This window comes from Desmodus rotundus, chromosome 8 (genome assembly GCF_022682495.2).
Source record: "Desmodus rotundus isolate HL8 chromosome 8, HLdesRot8A.1, whole genome shotgun sequence".
Lineage (NCBI taxonomy): Eukaryota > Metazoa > Chordata > Mammalia > Chiroptera > Phyllostomidae > Desmodus > Desmodus rotundus.
This window is the reverse complement of record NC_071394.1, coordinates 86687275-86711051: the sequence shown is the minus strand read 5'-3', so window position 1 is coordinate 86711051 and position 23777 is coordinate 86687275. Positions and strand designations below refer to the sequence as shown.

The following is a 23777-nucleotide window of genomic DNA, read 5'->3' as shown; positions in this document are numbered from 1 at the left end:
CTACTTCTCAGCACAAATTGAACAGTAGTGAGCTGAAGATATGTCTCATATTACCAAAAGCTCATTCATTTCATTAAGTACCGGGAACTACGTATTCCTAATAAACATGCAATATTAATGTTAAATGACAATATCTAGACAGAGGTTTTACCTAAATATTCTTAGATGCCCTTGGGGTTCAGAGTAAGGGTAAGGAAGTGAAGTAACAATTCAGGTTATGCACATTTTCTAGGGAAAATTACAAAGCTTTCATTGGCTTCTCAAAGAACATATGATTCCCCAAGGCTAAAAACCACAGACAGAGGGCTTTTTTTTTTTTAATTTGGTAAGGCAAATTTTATTTATTTGTTACATTTCTAAATATGAGAAATTTTTTAATTTGGTCATTATTTGCATCGTTTAACTTTCCACCTCATATATTTAGATATTTCTACTGGTTTCAATATTCCTTGGGAACTTTTATATATTTTATATGAATATTTCAGAAATATACCTATTTCTAAAAGTTGCAGATCATAACTAGCACCATAATATCATCCACTTGGAAACCCAAGTCTAATAGAATTTACAAAAAGTGGAGAATTTCTTAGACATTATATAAAGGAATCATGTGGGTGGGTCCACTAAGATAAAATAGCATGAATTGATCCTGGTGTCAGTCAATAGTACTTCTGGAATGTGTCCAGTGGGCACAGTCAAGGATAGGGATTGACAAGTTGGGTGTGAAGATCAAGAAATTCCAGAAGGCTGCTGAAGTTGCTGTTGAAATAGCTAGGCATAGACAGGTGAGAGTAGGTTACTTTGTTCAATTGATCTTGGTCTTCCTAATAACTGAAATAGGACAATCTCCCAATTATGTGTTACGCAAACATACTTCCTAGAAATGCCTGTCCTTTCTTCCAACCCACTTTTCCCACAAAGTCTATGGCTAGAATCTATCCATCATGCCTCTTTTTCAGAGTTCCTTTCCACAGCTCTGCTGGGGTGCGAGGGCATAGATCTCACCACACCCTTGGTCACAGCTAACTGGACCTAGAATAGACTCTGGATTCAAGCTGGCCAATCAGATTATCAGATTCTTGGTTTTCTTAATTTGAAACTGAAAGAGAACAACTCTAAGCAGACTCCAATGAGCATTTGAATAGACAAGACATACATGCTTTCCTTGAGTGGCCACTTTTTCACAAGCCGCATATAAAAACCTTTCAAGAAGAAGACAGAAAGTGAGAGACTGACGTTGTCATTATTACCATTTATTTTCCAAAAATTTTGATTCCAGCCCCCAAAACACCTGGCTGCCTACCTACCCTTAGGGTCTGGGAGGAACTCTTCTATGTTCCCAGTAAATCCCCTTTTTTCCTTCAATATGCTTGAATGGGTATTTGCTACTTGCAATTATATTCCCTCTTAAACAAGAAGTGATGGAATGAGTTAGTAAATAAATGAGTTGGATTCTCAAAAAGGACAAAGAGGTTTCATAGGAAAGTTGCAGGGAGAAAAAGTAATTAGAAATATTGGTACCCAAGCAGGGAAGTGCTGACTTTCAGACACAAAATTTGAAACAATGCAAAAGACAAATTCTAAATAGGTAGGACCATAGAGGGAGGTCAAAAACTATCTAAAAAGGAAGCTGAGAGGTGAGAAACTGCTAGGCCAGGAGGCTCTTTATGTACCCTCAAGTAAACAGAGGCAAGATCAGAAAGAACTCTAACTGAATTAATAAGACCATCCTCAATAGAGCTCAACAATCCATAGTAAAGAGCTTCCTCATTCCTGAAGTTCTGCTCTGCGGATCCAGTGAGTTTGTCAGTCAAGACTACCTGAAAGTATCTGCTGGACCTTTAATGAAACATCCTGAGAGAAAATCTCTCTCATTTCTCTGCAATGGTTTTAATTTTCCAACTGGTCATGAAGTTGCTTCCTCCTGCCCTTCAGGATGGGTTTCGAAAATAGGAGTGTTCCTTTCTCATTCTCCTCTGCTCATTTACTTGACAAGAATGCATTTGCTCCTTCCTGCTTTCCCTCTCTCCTCTGTTGCTCCCAATAACGTGCTCCCTTCCTCATTCTTGCTTTCCATCCTTTCTCTATGCCTCTTCAACAACATCCCGAAGATACTGTCAGGAAGCACTGCTACTTCCACCCTATGTTAGGCCTTCCATTTCAGCACCAAATTCTCTAGTTTTCAAGCAAATCTGTTGTATTCTCCTTCAAGGCAGTAAAAAGAACACAGTTTTGGGGCTAAGCGTACCTGAGATTCAAATCCCAACTATACCTAATGGTAAGACCTCAGGCAGGCCACCTAATTAATCTCTCTGTGCCTTCTCATCTATAAATGGGGATGCCACATGGTTTTCAAAGCTGTTGAGCTCTCACACACAAAAGCAACTAGCAAATTCCTGGCACATAGATGGAGCTCAAAAATGCTTATTCTGTTCAATTAGAAAAAAATCCTCAAAGATACAGACAACAACAGTATGGTGATTACCAAAAGGAAAGAGGGATGGGAGAAGGTAGAAGAGAGTAAAGGGAGGATAAACGGTGACAGAAGGAGACTTGACTGGAGGTGGCAAACACACAATCCAATATACAGATGATGTGTTACAGAATTGTGTACCTGAAACCTACATATTGCATTAACCAATGTCACCTCAATAAATAAAAAAATAAAACAAAATTCTTATTCTCCCTTCCTTTCAAGATCAATGTCAGACATAGACAAAAAAAAAAACCATCATAAAAAGTATGTGATAGCATAAAGAAATGATACTTTTAAAAACAGGTTTCATTTCCTTAAAGGGGCTGTCAATTCCTTATAAGATTGATCTCTATTTACCAAATGTCTACATCTAAAAGAATTCAAGGTATCTGAAGATTCATGCTTAATAGTCCAGGTCAAGATTTTTTTTTTAAAGAAGATATTCACAATTAATTCCTTCCCTCAAAATGATGAATCAGGTTTTATCTTTTATGTCATTGTTTTTACATAAATATGTACATTTTTAAATAATGTTTTATTTTTCAATTATAGGTGACATCCAATATTATATTAGTTTCAGGTATATGAGTGATTGGACATTGTATAACATACTAAGTGATCACCCTGATAAATCTAGTACCCATTTGACCACACATAGTTTTTACAATATTATTTGCCATATTTCCTATGCCATACTTTATATTCCTGTGACTATTCTGTAACTGCCAATTTGTACTTCTTAATTTCTTCATCTTTTTCACCCAGTCATCTAATCTCTCTCCCATCTTTCAAAATCCCAGGCCTCCAAACCCCCATATATACATTTTGATCATCACTTTACAAAGTGAAGTAATTGAGTGCAAGCACATTATCAAGAAAAACAAAGATACAATAATCATCCAATTAACTCAAAATTTCTCAGTCTTGTACCTATTGACATTTTTGACCAGATAATGTGGAGGGCTGTCCTATTCACTGTAAGATGTTTAACAGCATCCCTGGCTTCTACCCACCAGTAGCATATCCCACCCAGTTTCAACCACCAAAAATGTCTCCAGACATTGCCAAATGTTTCTTGGGAGGCAGAACTGTCACAGTTGAAAACCACTAAGTTAACTTGATCAATACATATATCACCAAACCAGACAGTACAAGCATCGCCATGGATTTATAAGACATGAAGTAGGTGCCTCAGTTTTTACTTCTTCTCTCCAAAATGTTCTTACTAAAAAACAAAATGCCTGCATATCACTTCCAAGACACAATTAAATGTTGGCTTCTCAGAGAGAAAAAAAAAAAGGCACGTGACAGAATTCTGTTTGTCAGGCTGCCCAAGCTCTTTGCTGCATGCCCACGTTCTGCCTAAAACCTACTTCCCAAACTTTTCAAAATTCTTTTCACAGCTTTCAGAACCTGACCTTTAGAGCAGCTTTATGTGTGTGTGTGAAGTAGATTTACAATTTTCTATGTTCTTGCAAAGCCAAACCACTTATTGAGTCCAAATGCCAACTGGGATGGTCGGAATTTGCACACAGATGTCAGTGGACTCCAAAACAAAAACACAAGAGCTCCACCTGCATCTAATTATAGAAATTGAAATTGCACTCTGGCCAGAAGAGGCCAAGTTCAGAACCCACCCCATCTGCTTTGGCTGATAAAATCACTGTTACTTTTTCTCCTGTCAGCATAGACTCGCTTCTTAAAATCCTCTGAGGATGTTGTCCATAGGGAGAGAATTGTATCAGGCAGTGAATGTTTTGGGGTGACCACTCCCTCTGCCTTCCCCTCCCAACGCTTGGTTTCAGTAAGTGTCTTTGGCACATGTGAAACTAAAATCTCATTGAAATATTCCAAAATGTTTTCTTTGGTTGTGAGCTGTTGCTATCTCATAGCCAAAATAAAGTGATCCAGAGAGCAAATGGAACATGGAAATCATTTAGCTCTCCCAAGGTCCAATGTACAAGAATGTTTATTTTCCTTTTATTAGCCAAGTCTTTCATAAGAAAACCTGGGAATAAAAATCTGTAAGGCTACTAATACAATGCATATGGCTGATCCTAGGGCTGACTGCAAGAGATTACTGAAGCAAAAACCAGCTGACATCTGTGACAAAGATGTATAGTTCACTTCATATCATTCTTCTACATTCTGGCAAACAAAGAACTCAACTGTTGGCTCAGTGCCATCTCATCTATCTTCAGAACCAAAGGAAGTTTTTACCTACCCATGAAAGGCATTAAAATTGTGGTTTCAGTCTAAGTAGATCATTGCCTAAGTCTGGACCAAAGTTTTTCCACTTTCTGGAAAGGCAAACAAAAGCTACAGTTCTCTGAAAAGCTGAGGAAGACTATTTCAAGATGAGGAAGATGGACGCTTTTTCTTTGGTCCTTCTAAGATTCAGCATTCCAAGTCATGTTATGGTACTAAACTAGTTCATATCATCCAGTTCTAAATCCACATGCCTACGTAACATTGAGGAAAATACACACAGACACACACATTTCAAATCAGAGTTAAAATTTAAAAACATATGCACAGATATAACATATGATTGACTTCTTAATTTCTTGAGTCTCTTGATTTTACTTATAAGCCCTTAAATCATTGGGAGAAAGAGAGTGACCTGAACAGCTTAAGTCAGTGCAGTGGACATCTATTTTTATCCTAAAGCATCCCTTCACCCTTCGTTTCAGAAACTTTGAAAACTGATCCTCTCCCAATGCCTACTGTTCCAACAGGGTCACCACTCACAGTAACCCCTTTTCACATACTTGTTCCCACCCCTGCTCCCCAAGTCTGGAGGCAGGATATAACTAAGGCAGGACCAAATCCTTTCAGAAATTTTTCAAGTGGGAAGTGAAGACATAGTGATCTCTTAACCCTTCAGTTGTACTGGCAGCCAACACAGTCCACCACCTGAAGGAGAAAATGAGGCTTACACATAGAGGCAACCTATCAAGAACCAGAGATGAAGCAATGGGTAGAGACATAGTCTTACTTCAGCTGGAGGCCCTGGGTCCAGTCGACCCTAAGCACCACACCTCAGCCTTCCAGCAATTTCATTACAGGAACTAATAAATTTCCCTCTGTTGCTTATTCAGGCTTGGAGAAGCATCTGTGTCACTACTTTGGAGTATTGCCCAATACAATTAGTAAGTAGATTTCTTCCTTCTAATGTATAAAGTCCTTTGAGATCTCATTTATCCTCCTGAAATGTACCTATTTTTATGGTTATCATGACTGGTAATTATTAATGATTTTCTATGTTTTATCAGTTAAGAAGGTATTGAGCTGCAAGTAATAGAAGACTCAACAGTGACTTAAACAACTAGGGGTTTATTTCCTCACGTTACTAGAAGTCTGGAGGCAGGCCACCACTGCTGCTGATGCACTTGCTCCGAGATGGCTGGGTGTATGTATCTGTGCTTGTCTCGGTCTCTCTCCCATGGTTACTATATGGATGACACAGCTCTAGGCATCACATCCGCACTCAAGAACCATTGCTGATGACATTCATTCCTTTTAATAGGAAAACAAAAGCTTTCCCAGAATCTCCCGGACTTCCACTTAGGTTTTATTTGCCAGATACTTGACATATATACATAAAATCAAATATCTGGCAAATAAAAATTCATTTCACTCCCTCTCTGCTTTGGCAGAGAGTAGATTTCCCTGACCTAAGTGACTTAGGCTTTCACCACAGAACATGCTTTACACAATAGAATGTCAGTCGATACGATCCAAACAGAGGCTTTAAATGTGTTTGTGGGATTTTGTTCGACACTTTGGAAATACTGGCTTTAAGGAACCCATGGATCTCAGACAGAGTAGTAGAAGGAATGGAGCCTGGAAGAATGCACAGATATAAGACAGGTCTACTTAAGCAATGAATATATTTAAGTCCTACCTACAAACCTGAGGGAACCTGACACTCCAGGGCTGAGCCATTGATTCCACAAATATTCTCAAGGTGATTTGCAGCTGCATTTAACTGTCAGCAGGCCCTTCACAATAAAACTGCCTCACCACATTCTCAAAAAAAAAAAAAAAAAAAGAATTGATTCTATCACCCACTTCCAATTGGTACAGCTCTTCATATCTGGACATTCACGATGAAATTAGTATTTTACAACAGAGTTGAATGACCCCTATTGAAATAACCTAGTTATAAAAATAAGAGAAAATAATAATAAAGGAAATACAGAAATGTAATCTATCTTGACCTTTTGAAGTTATAGACTCAAAATGAGAATCAAATCATATATTGCAACTAGCTCAAAATCTCGTCAAAAACCCATATTAATATTGATTTAGAGTAGATTATTTCCTATTGTGTTAAGCCAGAAATAGAAATTATCACATAACCATGGCTTAAAAGCTGTAGCATTCCACAGCCAGGTTTACTTACACTTCTTAGGTTACATTTCCCAATGACCTTGTCCCACTTCTGCACACACAAGATGGGTAAATATTAAATCTGGTACAACCTCCCAGTGTGTGATGCTATTTATATTCACACAGATCCTAGGCTAGCCGTGCACAACTTAGGAAAATGTTTAAAAATTGTTTTATTATACGTAATTTTGAAAAATAATCCATTAAAAATACAAAGAATAATTGCACAAAATATCCAGGAATATGAAAAGTCAATAATTTATATGCACCAAGCTGTAAGATATAAGTCTTTATGAACTTTCTGTATTTTCTATCATGTTTTCTCTCTCTGATCTCTATCACACAGGTAAATAGAAGGAGCTGTCAAGAAAAAAACAACCATATAATATTTTAGAAAAAATTGGATCACTTTACATCCATGTAGTTGCATTCTCCCACAGCCAACATCCACCCCAACCCCACACAGGCTACTAAAATAATAAAAGGGCTGGCTCAAGTGGCAGCCAAACATCTATTCTAAATCTTTTCTCCTCACCACTCCCCAAATCAACCCACCAGTGGGACATTGAGAAAATGGACTATGTGTTCATGCCATTCCAAAGAATTAGCCATAATAGGCCACCCCACTCTCATTCCATTCAAGAAAGTACTTTATGAAGCAAAAGACACAAGTGATAGCATAAAGATAACTCTGCATCTATGCGTTCCAGTTAAGTAAGTCAGTGATTCCAAATGTCAGTACTGTAACTACTAGCAGTCACAAATGTATTTCTATTCATGCATACCTGTATGGCTGAGAAGTTTGGAGACAGCCTGGGGGTGGGGGTGGTGACCTGGGGTATAATGTCCATCCAGGAACCTGAGTATTACCCCTTTGCACAGAAGAAATTTGGTCACAGCTACCTACTCACTGGCTCCAAGGTTCCAAACAGTCCTGTACATCTTGTAACACACAGGGTATTCAACATCCTCCCTTAGATCTGGGGTTAGATTCAGCCCCCTCGGACAGAACCAGTAGGACTTCAAAATCTACTGCAAAAGCACTGATGACTGGAGCCCTCTACACACTGAACATAAGGGTAAAAAGTCTATGCTGACGAGCATTAAATTCACAGCCATAAATATCATAAACATGAGCACTCTACCTTTCTCACCTTTACTCTTTAATGGACATGCCTCCATTTCTATTCACAGGGTACAATTCAAATTGTCTTAGATTATTTGAGTTTAGGTTAGTGAAATTCTAATTATCCAAATACCCTCTGATAGAACTACATTTATAAATGCACTCTCTGCTTGTTATGGATAAGAAACCATAATCGAGTGTCCCCTGTCTCTTTTACAGTCTTTTCTTCCACATAGAAAAAGTTTCCATGATTTTTTCTCTGAAAGGAAATTATAGTAAGTTATGATAAATGGTAGAAACCCTAAAGAGCACAAAAAACATTTCTAGGAAAAATAAATAAATTCCTAATTAAGAATAAAAGTACTAAGTACACTAAATTACATTCTTAATGATTCTATCAAAACTGCAGATGCTTCTCAAATTACAATGGGGTTACATCCCAATAAACCCGTCATAACTTGAAAATATCATAAGCTGAAAATGCACTTAATACACCTAACCTACCAAACATCATAACTTAGTCCCGTCTACTTCAAATGTGCTCAGAACACTTACATTATCCTATAGTTCAGCAAAATCATCTAACACAATGAACACACTGTAGACTATTGGATATGATCACATGGCTGACTGGGAACTATGTCTCGCTGTCATTGCCCAGAATCACGACAGAGTATAATACCGCATAGTGCTAGCCCGAGAAGAGATCAAAATTCCAAGTACAGCTTGTACTGAATGCATACCTCTTTTGCAACATCATACAGTCAAAAACAAGTTGAACCATCATAAGTCAGGAATCATCTATAGTCATTTTTTACATCTAACATATATGAAGTATGATCTTCCCATTATAGTAAGATTCTATTCACAGCTCAGTGATTCTATAAGAAGGTAGTGAACATAAAGTTAACATTTAGACACTGGCACAAAATAGACCAAAGCTTGAAATTCTGACTCTGTCAATTACCAGCCATATGAACTTGGGCAAGCTGCTTATTCTCTCTACACTTATTTTTCATCTGTAAACTGAGACAAAGTCTAGCACCTAATGTAAATAAAGGTCCAAGCACAATGCCTAACACATAATGCTCCCAACAGATGTCTGCTTGTAGCAGCAGCATAATAATAGAAACAGCAGCAACAGCAGAAGTCTGCAGTGTTGCCCAAATTTTATTTCATCTAGCTCCACTTTTTGACAAACACAAAAACACCAGTGGTAGAAATTTCTAGTTTTCCCTTGTATCTAACTCTACTCTCCTTCTTGGAAAGAGGAGAGGACTATACCTCTCAGCCCCTTGCAACTGCGTCACTTCAAGTCCAAGGAACTGAGGAGACAATGAGCCACCTCTAAGTACTCTTGCTCTCCTTGGCCATGTGCCAAGATGCAGAAAGCCTGGATCCTGCATCACTGCCTGGAGGAGAACTACCCTGGAGAGTCACTTGACCTGCTTCACACTTCAGGTGAATACAAAATAAATTTCTGATGTCTTAAGCCACTGAGATTTGAGATTTATTGATTACTGCATCAGGATCTACCCTATCTTGACCAATAGGTACTCATATACCCCTAAAAAGGATCCTGACATACTTCCAAAGGGGGAAGGAGGGGCATTTCAATTTTTTTAATAACTTGGTTTTTGTCAGTCTTACTATTCTTTACTTTGTAATACTACCTCACATTGCAAGTAAATTGATATTTCAAACTCTTCATGCTTCTTCCTCCTTTTATATTTTTAACCTAAAAAAGAAAATAATTACATTTTACTTATATTTAATATATAAATACTAGGGCTATCCCCTGGCTCTTATGTTACACAGTCATATGTCACCCACAGTACCCAAGGTAGCCTAGGGTCATAATAGGTTCCAGAACAAGGAAGTGGTAATGGGAACACCTCACTATTCACTTGCTTCCAGCTTAAGGCAACATGGGACAGTTAAGTAGAACTGTGGACATTACCTAGTTTAAACTGAACTAACCCTCATGAAATAAACAAGGGGGTTTAAATGTTTTTAATAGGAGCCAAATGGTTTTGTGTATCATTAAAATTTTCTATGGCTGATGTGGTTCAGTGAATTGAGCACTGGGCCTGCGAACCAAAGGGTCATTGGTTCGATTCCTAATCAGGGCACAGGCCTGGGTTGCAGGCCAGGTCCGCAGTAGAGAATGCATGAGAGGTAACCACACACTGATGTTTCTCTCCTTCTCCTTCTCTTTCTCCTTCCCTTTCCCTCTCTCTAAAAATAAAATATAAATAAATAAATAAATAAATAAATAAATAAATAAAATTTACTTCAGTATACTATTTATTGTATTTTGTCTCTCCCATATCTAAATTTTTGTGAATAATATAACGATAGTCACACATCCTGTAATTTACAAATAATTATACATATATAAGTGGGAAATATATACTCAAAAGCATTTAATGATCAAAGCATAAGATAAAAATAATTTTAGAACTGTCAGTTTAGAGAATGGCTTTCAACTTTGTCACTACTTGCATCGTTCCTAAACTGCTTTAACCATTTCCCAGAACAACTAACAAAGGAAGAAAAGTAGTACAGAACTGGGGAAACGCACATAGATGTAACAGGTTCACAGGATTTCGTGAACCAGCAAAGTCAGGAAAAAAACCCAGAAATAATAATTAAGAGCATTAATTTGATTTAGGAGTAAAAGACAAGGCTTTCTGTACCAACTAAAAACCACATTTTCACATCTGAAAACCAGCATAGGCTCTGTCAGATGATCAAAGGGATAAGGTGATTACTTTCCACTTAAAAGGAAAACAAACAGCAAGTTCTCATAAAAAATCAGAAATGCTTCTATGAGTGCTTGGACTCCAAAGTGATGGTAGCCAGGGTAACAGGGAGGAGGGTCACTTCATTAGGCCAACATAAAGATCAATTATTGGAGAATCACTTGTGTATAGCCAAGTTTAAATTATCTCAAATTTCTACATAAAGTTAAATGGTATCTGAGAATTTTTTTAGCCAAATGGCATAGCACCCACTAACCTTCTATTCCCCATCTCTTAGTTCTTACTGGTATCTCACTACCAGTAAGAGCTGAAGCTGGAATTTAAACCTAGGCACATTCCAAAGCCCTTTTGAAAATAGCATCATATACATGAGCCTCACAGAACAGTTAGGATGTGAACATCAAGATTGGCTGGGACTGAAAGGGAAGAAGCAAAGAGAGGAGGCACTGTGAAGTCCTCCAGCAGAAGATAATGGAAACAGCAAAGGTATGGAGGTGGGAACCCTTGAGTACTTGCAGGAATTACCACATGGTGGTTCTGGTAGCATAGGCGATGTGAGGGAGGAGGTACAAGATAATACTGGAAAGGCTGATTCAGGCTTTCCAGTAGAAGTCTGAGCCAAAGAGGCAGACTTCATTCTGGAGGCAATGAGTAATCACTGAGAGCTTTAAAAAGCAGGGAAATGGCATAACGACAGGTAGACTCTGGGAAAACTAATCTTGCTATGACTTGGAAGGTGGATCAAAGAAAAGTAAGAAGCTGTCATGAACATAGTATGTACTTATATTGAAAGGATGAGGCAGAAATATACTGTGTTTCTCTAACACAATATCAAGCTCAATCTACCCAACAGCACTTAATATTGTTTAGTTCGCTACTTAGAAAATAAACTCCATTCATTCTAAAAAGAAATAATCTGCTGGAACTAAAATTAAAAAAAAAAAAATCAATCCACCACTCAAATGTGACCCTCTAAATGCTGCTGTTAAAATGTCTACTTTTGCAAAAATTAACATTCTACTCTTCTATTCAATGGGAAGTACCTCTGAGTTGCTATTGTGACTGCTGAAAAAGAAAATAAAATTAACCAAGTGTAAAAGTTAGGCAGTGAGAAGTGATCCTCCCTCTTCTGCAACAATGTGAAAAGGTCATTGGAAAACAAGGAGATCACAAGCTGTAATCTCATATTTCCTATGACCTCTTGCAGTCTCCAAGTGAAACACATACTAAGTCAGACCTAGTTTGATGATTCCAAACTTTCTTCTGCACAGGTTTTGGTAACATTTGCAAAGCATCAACTACTCAATGAGAAGCCAAGGTTGAAAAACAAGGAGATGCGTCATACCTACCTGATTTTCTTCATGGGAAACCCTCATCTGCTCCTTGAGAACAGACATACGGGCTGCTTCTTCCTTCCTCAAGACTCTCTCCTTCTTGAGCTCAGGACTCCAGAAGGTCTTGATACTGTTCATGGAAGATCCCAATTTGCTGTCCTTGATGTCTAGCTCTTTCCGAAGGAGATCATTCTCTCTCTGAAGTTCCTTGAGCTGGGCTTGAAGGTCTAACATTGTGCTATCCCTTACCTGCCTCAACATAGAGGGGACCTGGTGGTGGTGATGATGGGATGAGCTGGTCAGGCCACCATGTTGATCTGTGTATGAAAGAACATCTGTGTGGGAAAGCCCAGCAGAAGCAATATTGGGACTACTCCCCATGGCTGTGACACGACCTCCATACACAGCTCTATTTGTGGCCCTTCCCAGAGTCATGGTGCCCTTTGGGTAAGTTGTCGAAGCCACCCCCTCATGATCACTCAGATACATGGGTCCAGACGTAGCATAGGCTGCATTAAGGGACTGGATGTTCTCCATGGACAGAGTCTTGCCTGTTCCTCCACCTCCCCCACTACTTGTTCTTCGGTGGCCCAAACGAGGAGACCTTGGCAAACGAGGAGATCTGGAAGGGCTCCCTTCCAGATTGGTGATTGTTCTTGTACTTCCATACATTTTTCTTCTATTATAAGGTGATACTGAGGAGAAGGAATGCTATAGTAAGCTGAGGATTAAGCCAATATTTCCACTGTTGGCCAGAATTTTCACTGCATTTTACTCATAGTCTGTACCAGAAAATGACTCCAATCAGAGAGATCTGAAAAATGAGAAAAAGAATAATCAAACACAAACTTCTTTAGAACTCTAACTGTAACTTCATTATGTTTTTAAATATATGTTGATAAATATAGATCAATAGTGATAATAAAAAATGATTGATAGATAGATATACTCATGTTCATTTAAAAAGAAAGGTGACCCAAAAACTTTATTTACTACATCTAAAGATTTTGTAAATTACCCCACCCAGCTCTCAAGCAAGGTCAGATTTTCTCAGAACAAAAAGACACTCCTTTTTCCTTAGGAAGACAAACCTCTGCATTTTGGGGTTATGTTAAGTTACAGTTGGGACCTCCAGAAAACTGACCATAGGATTCCCCATCACAGAGACCTTAGTTATAAAATACTCTACCTGGGGGAATGACCCCCTTCACATACACACAAGTAGTTTGACAGTGACTATGAGGAGCTGTTTCTTCCTAAGATGTCAAATAATAGTCTATCATATTCTTACCTCCCACTCCTGTACCCTCTAAGACATCTCGAATCCATCACAGTCTTTTATTCCACTAGGTTCAGAACTCTTCTCAACATAGCACTCTAGATGGTTTACCATCAATCAATGAACACTGACACATGTGGTAGAAACTACTGGCCATCTTGGAGCTAAAAGAAAAAGAGATAGCTCAACCAATGAGCCTCCCTGCACATAACCAGGTCTGAAATGCTACCATCAGAAAAGATGACAGTCCTGTCTCTTTCCTCTTTCACTTTTATCTTTCAGGCTGGCATACTGGGACTTCCTTTTTTTTCCTGACCTAAACATTCATATTAACCACTCCATACCTATACAGAAATGGGACAGGAGAACAGTGCACCATGTTAGAGTCCCTGTTCCCATAACTCCTAGAGAAAATAGTAGAAGCTCCTGTATATTGGGACAAATTTTATGTAGCAGGGCTTATCCCATTAATGCTAGTATCCAAATGGCCTCCTTGGGGTACATCATGGCCTCATGCTTTTCTTATTATGTTGTGCCTGGTGTACTCTTTTTTCATTTTAAGACAGTAAGAGCACAGATGCTGGACAGGGCCAAACTGAGTTTACTCCTCCCCATGCAACTTAGGGGCCCATCCAAACTGCTTTTCCATATGAATGGCTCATCTTGGCTCATGCTTCACAACCTCCTAAATCCTATCAAACAAGCAACAACTGGCCTCAGTGGGCCCCAGGCTGGGCACTAGCAACAGCCAGCCAAAATTCACAGCTTGGCTTCATCTGGGAATCTCCAAGCCCAGCACAAGTAGCAGCCATCTCAGATTGCTTTATGGCTCAAGGAGGGTGGCACTGGGAAAAACACAGGTGGAGGTCTGCACCACCCAGGAAACCACAAAGCCCATGCACTCAGTGGACAGCTACGGACCATACTGGAGTACCACCACCCTGCCCCTGCACAGCTGGTCCTCCACAAAGGGTAGAGGTTGGAGATAAGTGGTCACAGCCAATCCTTGCAGCTCACTGGCCTGGGTAAATCCCTCCCACTGACTTGCCAACAGCAACCAATGCTCAACTATAAGAGGAGGGTGTACTCAGCCCACACAAAGGGCATATCTCAAATACCCAGCTTGAATGATAGGGAAGGCTGTGCCACTGGACCTACAGCACACCTACTACATTAGGCCACACTACCAAGGCATGGAGTCAAAGCAGCTCTACCTAATACATAGAAAAAAAACAGAGGAAAGCTGCCAAAATGAGGAGACAAAGAAATATGTCCCAAATAAAAGAACAAATCAAAACTCCAGAAAAAAGAGTTAAATGAAATGGAGATAAGCAACCTATCAAATGCAGAATTCAAAACACTAGTTATAAGGATGCTCCAGGAACTTATAGTGAGGACCTCAGCAGCATAAAAATGATCCAGTCAGAAATGAAGGATACACTAATTGAAATAAAGAACAATTTACAGAGAAACAAGAGTAGAGAGAATGAAGCCGAGAATCAAATCAATGATTTGGAACATAAGGAGGCAAAAAACAACCAATCAGAATAAGGGGGAAAAAAAGAATCCCAAAAAATGAGGATAGTGTAAGCAGCCTCTGGGACAACTTCAAGTATTCCAACATTTGCATCACTGGGGTACCAGAAGAAGAGATAGAAGAAATTGGAAATCTATTTGAAAAAATAATAAAAGAAAACTTCCCTAATTTGGTGAAGAAAACAGTCATGCAAGTCCAGGAAGCACAGAGAGTTCTGAACAAAATGGATGCAAAAAGGCCCAGTCCAAGACATATCATAATTAAAACAGCAAAGGTTAAAGATAAAGACATAATCTTAAAAGCAGCAAGAAAAAAAAGCAGTTAGCTACCTACAGGGGAGTTCCCATAAGACTGTCAACTGATTTCTCAAAAGATGGGGTTGGCAAGAAATATTAAAAGTCATGAAAAACAGGGGGACCTATAGCCAAGATTGCTCTACTCAGCAAAGCTATCATTTAGAATCAAAGGGCAGACAAAGAGTTCCCAGACCAGAAAAACATAAAGGAGATCCTCAATAACAAACCATTATTATTGAAATGTTAAAGGGACTTATTTAAGAAAAAGTAGATCAAAACTATGAACAATAAAATGGCAATAAATACATCTATCAACAATTGCATCTATCAACAATTGGATACAAAAAACAAACTAAGAAAACAAGAAAAGCAGAGACAGAATCATGGATACAGAGAGCATTTTGATGGTTGCCAGATGGGACAGGGGTGAATTAGGGAAATGGGTGAAGAGGTGAGAGGATTAAGAAGTGCTAATAGGAAGTTACAGAATAGCCATGGGGATGTAAAGTACAGTATAGAAATAGAGTAGCCAAAGAACCTACACATGACCTGTGGACATGAACACTGGTGTGGGTATTGCCTGAGGGACTTGGTGATGCTGGGTAGAAGGGGGCACAGGGGGGAAATTTGGGACAACTGTAATAGCATAATCAGATTAGATCGGGTGTATTCAGGGTAGTATGGCTGTAGACCATAATCAATAAAATATAATTAAAAAAGAAATGGAGGTTCTGAGTACTACCCTGTAAAAAGGGCTTCCCTGAGAGTGAAGCTAATGCAAAAGAATCAAGAGTCAAACTTTTAATAGTGTGAAATCAAGCCAGGTGACATCACTTGATACCTTGGATCCAGCAGCCACTGAAGCTACATCTATCCCTAGGCCATTTTAGTTATATATGCCAGGTAGACTGACTGCATTAATGGCCCTAATTCTTTACCTCTTCCTATATCTGCCTCCTTGTTAGTGCCCTCACAATCTGACCCTAGGTTCTGTCACATGATTCTCTTTGGCCAATAAGAATAAAACAAATGTGAAGCAATTGGAGGTCTGAAATAGCACTTGAGTATTTACTTTTTTTTATACTTGCCTGAAGACATTTTTTCATTACTTTTAGAGAGAGGAAGGGAGAGAGAGTAACATCAATGAGAGAGAGAAGCATCAATTGGTGCCCAGACCAGGGGTTGCACACGAGAGACTGGGGATCAAACCCACAAAGTAGGTGTGTGCCCTGACCAGGAATCGAACCCACAACCTTTTCAAGCAGGAGTGTCCAACCTGCGGCCCATGGGCCACATGCAGCCCAGGATGGCTGTGAATGCACTCAACACAAAATCATAAATTTACTTAAAATTTTATGAGATTTTTTTGTTATTATGTGTCACATTGTATTTAATATGTAGCCCAAGACAACTCTGCTTCTTCCAGTGTGGCACAGAGATGCCAAAAGTTTGGACTCCCCTGAATGATGCTCCAAACAACTTAGCCACACTGTACAGGGAGTGTATTTACTTTGTTGCTCAATTTTTTCTTCCACAGGAATTAGATCATGCCCAGTCTAGCCTGCTGGGAAATAAGAATATAAAACAGAGTCAGGGTGTCCTAGCCAATAGCCAACCCCAAGACATTTGAGCAAGCCCACTAAGACCAGCAGAGGTGCCTGGCCAACCAACAGCTGACCACAGATGCATGATCAAGTCCAGCTGAGAGCCACTGAACTCCGTATACTCATGGACTAATAAATACATATTTCCCAATACGTCACTGATATTTTGTGGTTGGCTATTTTGAAACATTACTAGGGCAACAGATAAATGATATCTTCACCCATAAATTTCCTCTTTTGCTACATTCAATTCTTGTTGGGGTATTTGTCACTTTTACTCTAAAAAGTCCTCACATAGAGTATGAAGAAATATTTCCCATAAAGGCTTCTCCTTTCCCTAAAAAGTCCCTACAAAGAATTATATATCTGTCTCTAAGTAAGGAACTTAGTTTCAAATGTTTATATTGCTAAGAGCTTAATTCTGTTTTATTTAATAAATACACAAACATCATTTTGTACCTAGTTTGCATGAATAACCTGTTTTATTAAAAAAGGTAAATCAATAGTTCTAACAATCAGAATTCAGTTTACATAAATGATGAGAAAGAGTGAAATAACGTGAGCACTACATGAATATTTAATGAGATGACAAGATGCTCACGACATACCAGTCGTGGGGGCGGGCAGAGAGCAGACTACAAACCGTTGTGACTTACTCGTACTCTTCTTGTAAGACACGTACACGCTAACTGGCAGAAGACTGGCAGAAACAACACACATCAAAACGTTACCAGTGGTAGGAGTCCAAGTGGTTTTCATTTTATATATATATATATTTATATATATATAATGTATATATATATATTTATTTTATTTATAAATAAAATAAATATTTTTTATTTATTTTATATATATAAAATTTTATTTATTTTTTATTTATTTTATATATATATAAAATGTATATATATATATACACACATACATATGTATATCTCTTTTCTATTGTCTTTTTACTCTCTGTTTCATTTCTTTCTACTCCAAACTTTGTTATTTTCTTTCTTCTACTAACTTTGGGCTTAGCTCGTTCTTCTTTTCCTGGTTCCTTGAGATGTAAAGTTAGATTATTTTAGATCTTTCCTTTTTTCTTAATGTAGGTTTTTATCACTATGAATGTAAGAAAATAATTTCTTTTTTTTCTTCTATAATTCAAACAGTCAAATGAATCTGTCTTATGCTTAGAATCTAGGAATGCATGTAGGTCCAACTGGGCCACCACTTATAAAGTTGTCTTCCTATCTAAGAAGACAGAGGAAATTGGAAGCACAGCTAGCCAAGGCTTTGGAGAATTGCAACAACCAACAAACAAAACGTGATTTGCTCCTTTTGGAAATACACATACATACAACCCATTTGTAACATATGATATGCATAGATATATTAGCTTGTTTGTAAAAATGTTTATTTAAAGAACAATACATGTTGACAACGGCCCATGATTTCCTCGGGTTCTCCTTTTCCATGTTTAGCATCAGGTTTATGGATTAAGAAGCTTTCAGTGTTTCATATGTTCTGAACCACTGGACATATGATGAGACTTCTCTATGCCTAAAATGTTTGGTAGGACACACCCATAAACTGAACAGGCTTAGTTGTTGATTATCTTTTCATTTTTTACTTTGTTTACCAATCTATTCAGGTTTGCTACCAATTTGTGTCAAAGGTCACAAAAACATTTCTTCAGAGACAGTTCGTTCCATCTAGGTTGCTCAGTCTTACTGGTATTGCTTTGTGAACCTTTCCTTAAATTTTTTTAAAATGCCTCCAGTTGTATCACGTTATCCTTGACAATAATTTGTACTTCCTTCGTGCTTAGTTATTGGGCTTTTTTGCATTAAATGTTCATTTATCTTCAATCATGTCATCTGATTAATACGTGTAACATTATACACATTGACTGCATATTACAGGACTATATGTAAAGAACTCTTGTCATTTGTAAATAACTACCTTTCTTTTGAATTTTTTTTTACATCCCAGGAATTATTCAGAAGGATATATTTAAATGTCAAGTTCAATAAAAGTTTTTAACTAAAACTTCGTAGTTTTGATTTTATAGCATTGGGATTATAGAACACATATCTTCTAATCTTTGAAATTTGTCAACATTTTTTAATTGGCCTAAAAAAAAGATCAGTTTTTTAATTTTTAATTGTTAAAACAACTAAGAGATGATTGCAGGAAAAATGTTTTAAGAGAAAAGTGTTTGTTTGTTTTAGAAAGAGGCGAAGGGAGGCAGAAAGGGAGAGCAACATCAATGTGAAAGAAAAACATTGATCAGTTGCCTCTTGCACGCACCTGACAGGAAACTGAACCCACAACTGGCATGTGCCCTGACCAGGAATCAAACAGTGACCTTTCAGTTTATGGGACAACATCCAACCAACTGAGCCACACCAGCCAGGGCTAAAAAAAATTTAAATACAGATATGTATATAGAAGAAAATTAAAACACTCTCAATCTTGTCACTCATAACCCCTGTGAACAAGTTGATGTTGTGGCTTCAAGTTCCTTCTAAGTGTGTGTGTATGTGTGCATAATGTGCAGAGATGTATATAAATGTATTTACACATATACATTTAAACTATGTTATATTAGTATTACATTCTATATGTCATTTACTCTCCTTTTTTCTCAATGGTTTCATTCTTAACATCATCTCCCTTTTCTACTTAACATTAATGTCATAGAATAGTTATATATAACATGATTTTAATGGCCATCATGAGTCTCCAAAGATGGACATCAAAATTCTTTCCCTTCCTGTACACATTTTGTCTCTCCTTCCATCAAGAAATGGATTCTATTTACCTCTACTTGAACCAGGGCAGAGGTTGTGACTGCTTTGACTGAAAGATGCTGCAAAAGTGACAATGTTCCAACTCCAGGCTTCAGCTTCTGCTTTTGTTCTCTTAAAACACAGAGATGTAAGGCCCAAGCTATTCTACTGGAAAGAGAAGCCACACAGAAAGGTTCTAGAAGGTGAGATGCCACAAAGAACAAGAGATCATGAGAAGGAGAACCAAAGTATCCCAGTTAACAGCAAGGACCAAGACACAGACTGTTGAGACAAGCCAACTAGCAGCTTCCAGCTCAGCCTCACTGCCCTGTAAAACCAGCTGCCCGAGTGACTGCCAACTCTGTGTGACAGGAGGACTGCCTAATCAACCCACAGTGATGGGAAATAGTAAATTACTGTTTAAAGTCTCCTGAGTTAGGGATTTTTTGGTTGTTGCTGTTACACAGCAAAAAAAAACCTGAAATAGTCACTTAATGTTTCATTGAATGGTTTTCTAATTATTTACTGACCAATCACCTATGGGACACTTAGTTTATTTTTAATGGAAATATCACACTTAATATTCTGATTTATAAAACTCTGTATACATCTCTTATTACTTCACCAAGATAAAGCTCTAGAAGTAAAATTACAACAAGGAAACTTAAAGATTCTTGATTCCCACTATCAAAATTCCCTCCAGAAATGTTGAAATAATTTACACTCACACCCCTACCATTGGCTATTTTTCCTCCACTGACTTTACTCTTTGCTCTCAACATATCCTGGAAGCCAACGTCTTCTTTTGAAGCTACTAAAAATCCCTGAATTACCCAACTCAGGATCACAGCTCTGCACATTCAGTAAATACATATTAACAAGTAATACCAATCCTGTACTACACCAGCTCTGCTTTAGGCCAGTGCTTCCCCGATAGTTTGGACAATGTTCAGATAAATGAGGCTAACAGGGTTTTGATTTTATTCCAAGATGTCTCAGAGACTTTAAGACACTAATGTGTATAACAACTATTCCAAAATTGAGTATACAATGTAGGTTTTTCTAAATTTATTTCACAAAAGAATGCTTTTCCCTTCAGAATACCTGAAAACATTTCACTAGACATTCAGACTAATTTATTTAATAAAAAAAATTTTTTAAGTATCAGCCTAATTCCCAGTGTTGAATGCTAGAGATAAAACAGTAATTGAGACAGATACAGCTTCTGTCTATGGAAAGTGTACCCATGAGAATAGAGATTCTCAGAATTTTCTTAATCTTAGATCTAACAGGGACAGAGGGAAAAGTGGTTGCAGGAACTAGCCACTGCTTTAAGGGCAGAGACATAAAATTGACCCAAAAGAATCAGAATTGAGCTCTAAGAGAGAAGTAGGTACCTCTATGAGGGACTCAAAACAAAAAATACACGCAATTCTGTATTTATTTTTTAAACTCTCCATAAAGAAGCCAGAATGTCAAAAAGAACACAGGTCAGTCATCGGTGTGTGTGTGTCTAAGAAATGAGGAAACAGGTTCTGTTGCTCACTCCAACCAGACAAGAGGTGTTAGGTATAATTCCACAGAATGTATCTTATCAAATAAGAACCTAAGAGAACATTAAATGATAGCAACAATTTCTTTCCCACTATATATCTTCTTCTTATCAGTAAATTATAATTAGCAATCTAGGCCCAACACTTTATTAAAAGTATTCTCTTCTACCAAATTTACTAAGAGCAGAGATGGTCTACTGGGTTTTTTTATTTTTACCCTTTAAACACATTATATATCTTAAATTTTACCCTTAAAGCACATAGAGTGATGTTGATTTCACAGATGAGGTAAAGGCCAGTTGACAAGGTAAGCCAAAGGCGAGTCCCCATGGCTGTCCTGTCCTAAATCTCCTGAGTCCTACTTGTTCTGAGCCACGCACAGTGCCCACCTCCCTGCCCCAGCTGAGTTTAGTCGCCTGATATATTTTAGATACTTGTTTTGACACTCAGGCTTTTTTTTGGTTAGCGTCTCCTAATTCTCGTCTATTCTAATATTTTTTTAGTTCTGTAAAATGAATCCCTGAGAAAAAGCAAAAAGGTAACTTTATTCAGCAATCAATAATACAATAATGTCTTCTATTTCCCATTACTACTTCAAGAAAACATTTTCTGAGCTTTTTCACACACCTGTAAATGCACTATAGGAAATAAGGTAGAAGTTAAGATCTTATTGTTTTAAATATTATTATGAAGCCAAGATAAGCTCAACCATTGGGGTTTCTTATAAACTCTCAAGAACACCTGTTTTCTTATATATTTGTGATGTAAAATCCTAAGAAGGACAAATTACTAATTAGACCACGTTGTGCACAGAAACAGAAATGTGTTGCTGAGTATGACACCAAAGAAATTAATTGCATAACACCTTTCACTTTAAAAGTACCTCATGAATAAAATTAGAAGTCCAAGAATAAGTTCCATTTGAGGGTCAAATGCAAAATAAAATCAAAGATGGTTTTATGAACCTATAAGAATACTTTCTCTAATTGAATATGGATTCATAAATAAAATATACACTCATCTACTCTCTTAAAAGGTTTAAGGACACTTGAACTGTAAGCTCAGGGGGAAAAAATGTGGAGAGAGCCTTGATTCCTGTTACCTCAAGCATCTCAGACTAGCATGGTCTGGAATGCTCTATTTTAAGACAAAAGCATTTCCTGCTATCTGTTCTAAATTAGGTTAAGTTTATTCCCACATATCTCAGCCTCAGCCTATCACCTGAGCCCTGCTGACAGGCCATATGAGCTGAGATCATCAGTATCTCCCAAGATTTAGCCCAACTTAAAATATCCTCTTTTTTTGTCATTTTTTTTTCCTTATTGGTCTCCCTAACTTTTTTAAAATTTTGTGTCAAAGACCATAATTAATTCTAAAACCTTGCTAGAGGAAGACATGATTTTGAACAGATCTCAAGCAAGAAAGACTGACCAGAAGCCAGATGCTGCCAGCAGATGTGCTATGTATGGCTAGCCCAGTGTTCTTTAGAATTTTGATCCAGTTGCCAACATAGAAAGATGCAGACATTTCACATTAAAATTCCAATCTGGCTTCTCCTGAAAAACCTGAAAATCTGACGATGTATGGCCTGCTGAGAGCCAATCAGCATCTGCCCCTTCAAGAGAGAGAATGCGCCCCCCAATGTGCCACAGTCCCCTCCTCTCCTGTTACCTTGCATTCAGTCCATTCACTTTTTTCATGCTTGCCCGGTAGGTGTTTAAATTTTGGCGTTTACTACTTCTACCCATACTAAAGACCTTAAATAAGAATTCATTTTCCTCACCACCCACTTCAAGTTCATTACCAAATCCTACCAATTCTACCTCCAAATCTCCCTCAACCTGTTCCCTTGTTTCTGCTTCTACTATGGCCACCTGATTGCACCAACGTGACATCCTTAAACTATCCCAAACCCTCCTAAAGCATCTCCTCTTTTCTAATCCTCCCCCACACCATTCCTCACACATCAGCTAAACTACTTCAAGGTAACAATCTTGACCACAAAATACCTCCCCTTACCCATTTAAAACCATTCAATACTTATCAGTGCTCTTTGAAGAAAGACCAAAATCCTTTCCAGGGCCATAGGCCCCACACGATCTGGCCAATAGTTCCAGTCTCCTCTCTTGCCACTCTTTCCTTCACTAACTCTGCCCAGGTCTTCTTTCTGATGCTCAAACGCATCCAGTCACTTCCTGTCTCAGAGCCTTCACACATGCTTTTGTCTTTGCAGGGCTGATTCCTAGTCATCATTTAGATCACAGCATCCAACAATATACCCTCTACATTACAAGGTCTCTCCCATCCCAGGTCAGCTCTCTCAGCTATGTTCTTTCAAAGCATAATGCCTGATTTCATAACATGAATGACATGGTATTTTTTTAATAAGAGAATCTGAGTGTATCTGCCCTCCAAGGGTCTCCTGAGTGGCTCTCTTATTTAGGCAATGTAGCAGTGATTAGGTAGCCTGGGTCCTCTGATGAAGGTGTAAGAAAATCTACTATAACCAATCAAAGATGCCCCTCCTCAGATCCTTGGTTTGCAAAATGGGAAACCATGAAGGAGAGGAACTGATACGCACAAAGGACCTAGAGCCTAGAGCCTCTAGAGCCTTCGGGAAGGGAAGTCACTGATG

The 23777-nt window shown here is 38.1% G+C and overlaps 1 protein-coding gene across 1 annotated transcript in view; it reads right to left on the bottom strand.

Annotated features, from left to right (window-relative positions):
- Nucleotides 1-23777, bottom strand: part of ERC2 (ELKS/RAB6-interacting/CAST family member 2) — a 932688-nt gene that overhangs the window by 886843 nt on the left and 22068 nt on the right. The window contains exon 2 of the mRNA XM_053930289.1: nt 12112-12910. Coding sequence (XP_053786264.1) covers nt 12112-12768 — 657 coding nt within the window. The 5' untranslated portion in view covers nt 12769-12910. The remainder of the gene's footprint in view (nt 1-12111; nt 12911-23777) is intronic.